Raw genomic sequence first — 9,129 nt, forward strand, 5'->3', positions numbered from 1 at the left:
TGGACTTCGGCAATTTTGGAAGAGTTTGAGAAGGATAGGTGTTAACTCTTCTCAAAATGTTTGATAGAATTCGCCCATGAACCCATCTGGTCCTGGGCTTTTGTGTGTTGGGAGATTTTTAATCACTGCCTCAATTTCCTCACTTGTGATTGGTCTGTTCATGGTTTCTATTTCTTCCTGGTTCAGTCTTGGAAGATTGTATTTTTCTAAGAATGTATCCATTTCTTCCAGGTTATCCAATTGATTGGCATATAGTTGCTTGTAGTAGTCTCTCATGATGTTTTGTATTTCTGAGGTGTCCGTTGTGACTTCTCCTTTTTCATTTCTAATTCTGTTGATTTGCATCTTCTCCCTTTTTTTCTTGATGAGTCTGGCTAATGGTTTATCAATTTTGTTCATCTTCTCAAAGAACCAGCTTTTAGTTTCATTTATTTTTCTTATGGTTTCTTTCCTTTCTTTTTCATTTATTTCTGCTCTGATCTTTATGATTTCTTTCCTTCTGCTCACTTTGGGGTTTCTTTGTTCTTCTTTCTCTCGTTGTTTTAGGTGTAAGGTTAGGTTGTTTATTCGATCATTTTCTTGTTTCTTAAGGTAGGACTGTATTGCTATAAACTTCCCTCTTAGAACTGCTTTTGCTGCATCCCATAGGTTTTGGGTTGTTGTGTTTTCGTTGTCATTTGTTTCTAGATATTTTTTGATTTCCTCTTTGATTTCTTTAGTGATTCCTTGGTTGTTTAAGAGTGAATTGTTTAGCCTCCATGTGTTTGTATTTTTTGCAGTTTTTTTCCTGTAATTGATATCTAGTCTCATGGCATTGTGGTCTGAGAAGATGCTTGATATGATTTCAATTTTCTTGAATTTGCTGAGGTTTGATTTGTGACCCAAGATGTGATCTATCCTGGAAAATATTCCATGTGCACTTGAGAAGAACGTGTAGTCTGTCGTTTTTGGATGGAATGTCCTATAAATATCCATTAAGTCGAGATGGTCTAATGTGTCATTTAAAGCTTGTGTGTCTTTATTTATTTTCTGTTTGGATGATCTGTCCATTGATGTAAGTGGGGTATTCAAGTCTCCCACTATTATTGTGTTCCTGTCGATGTCCCCTTTTATAGCTGTTAGCATTTGCCTTATGTATTGAGGTGCTCCTATATTGGGGGCATAGATATTTACCATTGTGATATGTTCTTCTTGGATGGATCCCTTGATCATTATGTAGTGTCCTTCCTTGTCTCTCTTAATAGTCTTTACTTTCAAGTCTAATTTGTCTGATATGAGTATTGCTACTCCAGCTTTCTTTTGACTTCCATTTGCATGGAATATCTTTTTCCATCCCTTTACTTCCAGTCTATATGTATCCCTTGGTCTGAAGTGGGTTTCTTGTAGGCAGCATATAGAAGGGTCTTGTTTTTGGATCCATTCAGCCAGTCTGTGTCTTTTGGTTGGAGCATTTAATCCATTGACATTTAAAGTGATTATTGACATGTGTGTTCCAATGACCATTTTCTGAATTGTTTTGGGTTTGTATTTGTAGGTGTTTTCCTTTTCTTGTGTTTCCTACTTAGAGAAGTTCCTTTAGCACTTGTTGTAAGGCTGGTTTGGTGGTGCTGAATTCTCTTAACTTTTGCTTGTCTGGAAAGCTTTTGATTTCTCCCTCAAATCTGAATGAGATTCTTGCTGGGTAGAGTATTCTTGGCTGTAGGTTTCTCTCTTTCAGGACTTTCAGTATATCCTGCCATTCCCTTCTGGCCTGCAAAGTTTCTGTAGAAAGGTCAGCTGTTATCCTGATGGGTTTTCCCTTATATGTTGTTTGCTGCTGTTCTCTTGCTGCTTTTAATATTTTTTCTTTGTGTTGAATTGTCATTAGTTTGATTAATATGTGTCTTGGTGTATTTCTCCTTGGGTTTATTCTGTATGGGACTCTCTGTGCTTCTTGGACTTGGTTAATTACTTCCTTTCCCATGTTGGGGAAGTTTTCCACTAGAACCTCTTCAAATATTTTCTCAGACGCTTTCTTGTTTTCTTCTTCTTCTGGGATGCCTATAATTCGAATGTTGGTATGTTTAAGGTTATCCCTGAGGTCTCTGAGACTGTCTTCTAATCTTTTTATTCTTTTTTCTTTTTCCTGCTCTGTGGCAGTTATTTTCCCCATTCTATCTTCCAACTCACTTATTCGTTCTTCTGCCTCAGTCATTCTGCTGGTTATAGCATCTAGAGTATTTTTAATTTCAGTTATTTTGTTATCCATTGCTGTTTGTTTTTCTGAGTTCTTATGAACTGTTTCTTGTACTTTCTCTATTTTGTTATCGAGATTTTGTATCATTTTTACTATCATTACTCTAAATTCCTTTTCAGGCATTTTTCCTATTTCCTCTTCATTTATTTGGTCTTGTGGGTTTTTTTCCTGTTCCTTTGCCTGCATGGTGTTTCTTTGTTTCCTCATGGTTGTCCAAACTTTTGGGGTTGCTTGTCCTGGCTATAGAGGTGTTTATAGAAGATTGTCCAAGCCTCAGACTAATGTCCAAGTATTGGATTAAACAAATATTAAGTCTAGGAAACACATACATGTATAAGACACACAATTACTGAATCCGTTAGGACATAAGGCTCTAGAAAGACCTGACAGAACCCCAGTGTGCTATCAGATATTCAAAGAGAAACCCAACAGAAATTGACAACTGAAGCAGAACAAATCAGAGACAAAAGCAGAAGGAAACAAACAACAAATAACACCCTACACATACAAACATCAATCCAGGGATATTTTGTAAGCTAGGATCACATATAAAAAAGAGCTGGAGTACCACCAGAGAGAATGGAGATTCTCAGAATGTAATTAGACAACTGTACTAAGAACTAAGATAAAGACAAAAGCCTAATATTAAATACCAAGGCAGTGCATCATCTGGAGAATAGAGCAAGGAGTCTGAGCAGACCGATAGTGTTGCTTATAAGTATGTTAAGATAAAATAAACTTAAAAAGGCTGGAAGAAAGGGGAACAGAAGAGCGTAATGTGGTTGGAAATATGCAAATAAAAAGAAAGGAATAGAAATGTATAAAAGATAGGAATGAAAGGAAAGTATGAGAGATATTTTGTCCGTACTACCAAAAACTTAGCTAGATATAGAAGTATATACAAAGGCAAAAAAAAAAAAAAAAAAGAATAAAAAATATCATTAAAAATTTATGTTATAAAACTTGTAGATCCCTTAGGGCTAAGATCGTATTTAATAAATCAAAAAAAAAAAAAAAAGAGAGAGAGAGAGAAAGAAAAGAAAAAAAAATCCAGAACTGATCCCAGACTGGACCAGTTCAATAGGTATTGATACTACTATTTCTGTTTCCTTAGCGTCTCAGCTGTAAGTGTCCTTCTCCTTGCCTTGGGTTTTTTTTGCGTTATTCTGTGACCAGCAGAGGTTCCTTTATTGTTTGTCTGTAAGGGTCGGTGTGTGCGGAGGGAGAGGGTACAATAGTGGCTCCTTCTCCTGGGAGTGAGTGAGCAGTGGCACACTGTTGTTTCAGTCAGGCTTGGAGGTGCCTGTTGCAGAGGGCGCTGGTGGCTCAGGCGTAAACAGAAAGTCTTAGAGTTGGGCCTCTCTCGGGGTTTTTTTTTCTTTTTGATGCTGTTGTTTTTTTGTTTTTTTTGTTTTCTTTTTCTCTCATCAGCCTCCCTGCTGCTGGCATTGCAAGGGATTTTAATCTAGCCCCGCCCGAGTGCCTGAGGGTGCTTGTTATCCCTGAGCGCCTTAGGTGGCCCACGGGCGTCTCTCCACTGCCTGTTGCAGAGGCGCCAAAAGAGAGAGAGAGGCTACGCGCGCGGCTCCTCCCCCCTGCCCGTGAGCCTGCAGCCTCCAGCCGCCGTCATGGCCGGGCAGCTCTCAGGGACGGGCACTCCTCTCCGCGGACCTCCTCCCTCCTGTCCTCTCGGTCTGTCACCCTACCGGCAACAATGTTTCTCCCCCTGAACCAGCTCTCCGGTTCCCACGCTCCCGCTCCTGGACCCTCCATTCAGCCGCAGATCGATGTCTCGGTCCGGGAACGCTGAGCTGTGCTGCAGACCCTCCGTGTGTTTCTCACTCCCTCCCGTCTGCCACAGCTCCGCCGCTTCACCCTCTCTGAGCCCTCGTAGATGCCTCCCTACCGGCTATGTTGGGCTCCCCGCAGCCCTCTCTGGTGTCCGAGGCCGTCTGCTGGTGTTCAGCTGGTTCTCTGTGGGAATCACTGCGTCCTTCCGTGCATTCCCAATGCATCTGTGGAGAGGGATGCACTCCACGTCTCTCTACTTCGCCGCCATCTTTTCTCCTCCTGCATATGTTATCTTATTTGAATTTTTTGTTTCTTCACCCTACTTTAAAATTTTCTTAATAGGATCAGCACTAATGCTTGGGAGGGGTAAAAGGAGTCCTGAAACTCCATTTTTTCACTGTGCAAAATTTATGAAGTGCTCCAGTTCCCATGATACTTCTGACCTAGGTCAGTTTGAGGTAGATGAAGATGCCAAGATGCCTTGGCTCCCCCTCAGCTGCTGACCCACCTGCCTTCTTTATGCTGTCCTTTATTCAACCTGTATTCAGGAAGCTCTGCCTTCACACGATCTGTTTTAATCTGTACTCTGTTGTTTCTGTTAAATATTCATAACAAGTAGGGTTGATGGTTGTTCTATTGAAACTTTTTAGGAGAGAAGACATCAAAATCCAAAGGAATGATAGCTAACCAGAAACACACATTACATAAGGAAAATTTCCCAATGACTTTGCTGGTGTTCTTTTTATTCTTTTCTTAATAATCTTTCAATATTACATTGATAATGTTGACTTGACATTTTGCCATAATTGGGATATAGACGCAGATTACAGCAAAAAGGAGAGTTTCATCTTAGCATCTCTGGTTCTTAATTTCCAGTGGCTTCCTTTTACCACTGATGTCCATCCCTAGAAGTGGGTATTTAGAGGTCTCAGCTGGAATTTCACCTATCAGTGCCAATATGTGGCTCAATAATCAGAGCTCACTAAATGATTTTATCTTATTGGGATTTTCTGATCGCCCCTGGCTGGAGACACCACTCTTTGTAATCTTTCTGGTGGCTTACATCTTTGCCCTGTTTGGAAATATCTTCATTATCCTAGTTTCCCACCTGGATCCCCAGCTTGACAGTCCCATGTACTTTTTTGTCTCTAATCTATCCCTTCTGGACCTCTGCTATACTACCAGCACTGTTCCACAGATGCTTGTCAACCTTTGGGGACCAGAAAAGACCATTAGCTATGGTGGTTGTGTTGCCCAACTCTATATTTTCTTGGCCTTGGGTTCTACTGAATGCATACTTCTAGCCATCATGGCCTTTGACCGTTATGCTGCTATTTGCAAGCCCCTTCACTACCCAGTCATCATGAACCAGAGACGCTGTATCCACATGGCCACTGGGACCTGGATTAGTGGCTTTGCTAATTCTCTTGTACAGTCCACTCTCACAGTGTTGACCCCAAGATGTGGACAGAGGGTGATGGACCATTTCTTCTGTGAAGTTCCTGCTCTTTTGAAACTAGCTTGTACTGATACTCATGTGAATGAGGCTGAGCTCAGTGTGCTAGGGGCTTTGCTACTTCTGGTGCCCCTCACCCTCATCCTGGGCACTTATGTGTTCATTGCTCGGGCAGTAATGAGGATCCGCTCTGCTGAAAATCGCTGGAAAGCCTTTAATACCTGTGCTTCACATTTGCTGGTGGTCTCCCTTTTCTACTTTACAGCCATCAGTATGTATGTCCAGCCTCCCTCTAGTTATTCTCATGACAGAGGGAAGATCATGGCCCTCTTCTATGGAATTGTCACACCTACACTCAATCCATTTATCTATACACTGAGGAACAAGGATGTGAAAGCTGCACTTAGAAGAGCACTGACTAAGGAATTTTGGGCCAGGACAAGATGATCTCTGAAGAGAAGACCTAAGAAGTAAGGATGGATGTGTTTGCCTCTCAAAGAAGATGTCAGAGATGGAAGTGATGAGAGAACAGTGTATCAAGTGTCATAAAGTTCACAAGTGGAACAGGATCAAGAAAGAAACAATCAACTCTTAGTGATCTTCACACCACACTTATCCACTTTTGAGACTATCTGCTTTACAATATTGAATCTTACCAAGTGATATCCTTTTACCCTTAACCCTAACTACTAGTTAACTTAGTTGCAGGGGGAGAAAGTGGTGTAATAACTAGAGAAAAGATATTTAGAAAGTTTACAAAATATATTTGGTTTCTAAATGAATGCCAAGTAAATAGGAAATGATCCCATCTTTTAAAAAATGCCACCACTATCCTAAGTTAACTTTAACCAATATGTATTGACAGCATTTAGTCATCTTCTAACATTCAATGTCCAATTATATCATCCACCAGAGGCCCCAGAGGCAAGTGATATCAAAAGACATTTAGATCAAAAGCATATAAGATAGAAGCATGCAAAGGGAAATGCACTAAAAAATTTAGAGAAGGTGATTTTAAACATAAATTACTTTTGCCATAAACCTAAGTCAGTCTTATGCTGTTAGGATAAACAACAATGAGGTTATGATTAATACAACTAGAACTTACTCTGGAGGAAGAGAGAAAACACAAGGATGCTTTTCAGTGAACGGTTGTAGAAAAAACTAAGGCAGAAAATATTCTAACTGGAGAAAACTTACTAGTAATTTATGAGTATGAAAAGGTAACTTCCTTTACCACTTGGCTGGGTAAGTTAGGCCTATTTCAATGTAAGGGTTATGAGAACATCATGTTGAATTCAAAGGCTTCATTGATTTTTTAGCTTTATTTTAAAAAAAAGTCTTATAGCCTCTGGCTATAAACTGCCTCACAAATACATATTAGTCAAAGATGCCTGAAGAAAATAGAGTGAGTTCAGCAAAAACTCAACATCATTGCCTGAAAAGCAAATCAAATCTCATTCTTCATTAATGAGTATATGTAGCCCCATAAACAGAGTGATGTACAATCTGTGTGCCTTTTGGGGAAAACCATTCATTGTCTTTGACTATAGTTTCTTTGCCACCAAATAGGGATATTAACACTTGCCTTATTTCAAAGGTGTATGAAATTGCCTTTCTTACAGAACATTGAGTTTAATATTTAATATTGTAGCTCTGTGTCCCATAAAGCAAATCTAAATAATAAAATTTTAATTTTAGATTCATAGAACTCTGCATAATTTTGTATTTGATGATTTATAAAATCATGAATGAATCACTTACTCTGAGTCATTGGTACAATTTCTGCCAATTTCTCTTTCATAATACACATCCCCAAACTTTCTTTACAAAATTATCCTCTCCAAAGTGCAGTCTATCCATAAATACATTTAATCATTTTTATTTATTTCAGTTCTCTGTAGTTATTTCAAAATAATGAATCACAGTCTCTTAATAACGTATTCTCTAAGGTCTTGATAAAACATGAATTTTCTCAAAATCCATCAGTGTGTTTCATCAGGTTCCTTAATTTTGGAGAATAAATACACTGGATGGTATGAATTCTGGAATCTGAATTAAATTAGTATCTGACTGGGAAGATTAACAATCTATGTGAGTTCACTGCCAAAAATTGTGTAAATTTGGAATTGCAAATACTGAAGATAGGATGTAATGTAAAATGTGCATAAAATCTCCCCCAAAAGGTAAAATATTCTAGTAAATTGAGATCACCTCATGTAATGGAATATTTCATATGAATTTCTCTTTTCTTCCCGCACGTCAGCACGAATCCTGGTGTTTTCCTACTCAGCATATTCAACTGCATTTTAGAATTTGTTTTTCTGACAACACTGGTTAACCCCAACTACCTGAGGTGTCCTCCCCTCAGGTGGGTCCTATTTGAACACCTCATCAATGCATTGCCTGTCAATATAAGTCCTTCCCAAATGCATTTAATATTCATATTTATAATTTCTCATATTTCTGCAGATTTCACTATCATGCTTTGGACATGATAAATGTTCAGTAAATGCACCCAACATGATTGGATCTAGAGCTGCTGCTTTTTATCTTTTTTCCAAGTACTAATGTAACACCTCCCTCTCTTCCTACTAAAAAGAACAGTGCAAAGATCTACTTCCTGTCAATTACGTACAGTGAGCACTTCTACTTTCTGTGGCCCAATTGGGAGATAGATGAAGCTAGAATATGAGGAAACAGCACTTACAGAAATGAAAGCTCCTGGTTATATTAGAGAAAGAGAGTCTGTTTCCTTAATTCTAATGTAATCTGGAAAAGGATACAAAACATTAAAAAAAATTTTGATCACGTTTCTCACAATTCAAGATTCATTTTTACATAGGACCTCATAGCAATATGATATAATATATATCTTCATATACGTATTAAGAAAAAATGTTTGTAATATTAATTTATTCATTCTGTTAAAGCAGTGTATTTCTAAGAGGTTGTGTGTTGTACTTCTCAGAAGGTTTTCGAATTTACTAAAGAAAAATGCTACATCTTCTTGAGTTTGTTAGTTTTGCTTAAAGGTCTAGATAAAATTTAAATAAATGAACATTGAAACTACTATTTTGTATTGGAACAAACATGGATGTATTATGTTGTGGAAGTTGCATACATTTTTAAATAAAAACATGGGTCAGCAAAGAAATTTAGTGCTGCTGTTGGAGGTTGCTTCAGGTATATTTTGATTTACCTTTAATATTACAGACATATCAAAGCAAAAAACTGAGACTTGAACAAAAAAAATTCTGAATTTTTAACATTTTTACATGAATGATGCCTGATATTTTAGAAGTTTATACATTTAAATACACAATTAAATGAATTATAGTATGTGTACTGTCAAGCAGACGAATCAATATAGGGCAATGTTGAAAACACGGTTAATGAAGACATCTTTTTGATATTCTTGGAAGTATTACTAAAACATTAGTAAATATATTAAATGTTATACTAGTAAATTTTATAAATATCAGTAAGTCATTAAATAGAAAATAGTTTGTGATATAGAAGGAGCAGTAGGGAAGCATATTCAATAAGGTAAAAATATCTATTTCAAAGCAAAGTCTAGTATCTATTGTTTATTAGAAGAGCACTAGAAAATTCCCAACAATGCCAGGAAAAAATCAAGGTTCAG

At 37.8% G+C, this 9,129-nt stretch overlaps 1 protein-coding gene across 1 annotated transcript; it reads left to right on the plus strand.

Annotated features, from left to right (window-relative positions):
• The first annotated feature begins 4,985 nt into the window (after positions 1-4,985).
• On the plus strand, positions 4,986-5,930 carry LOC130831854 (olfactory receptor 2B2-like). The gene has a single exon (XM_057700285.1). It carries the CDS (start codon positions 4,986-4,988, stop codon positions 5,928-5,930), a length of 945 nt encoding a protein of 314 aa, XP_057556268.1.
• Positions 5,931-9,129: the final 3,199 nt, after the last annotated feature.

This window comes from Hippopotamus amphibius, chromosome 11 (genome assembly GCF_030028045.1).
Source record: "Hippopotamus amphibius kiboko isolate mHipAmp2 chromosome 11, mHipAmp2.hap2, whole genome shotgun sequence".
Lineage (NCBI taxonomy): Eukaryota > Metazoa > Chordata > Mammalia > Artiodactyla > Hippopotamidae > Hippopotamus > Hippopotamus amphibius.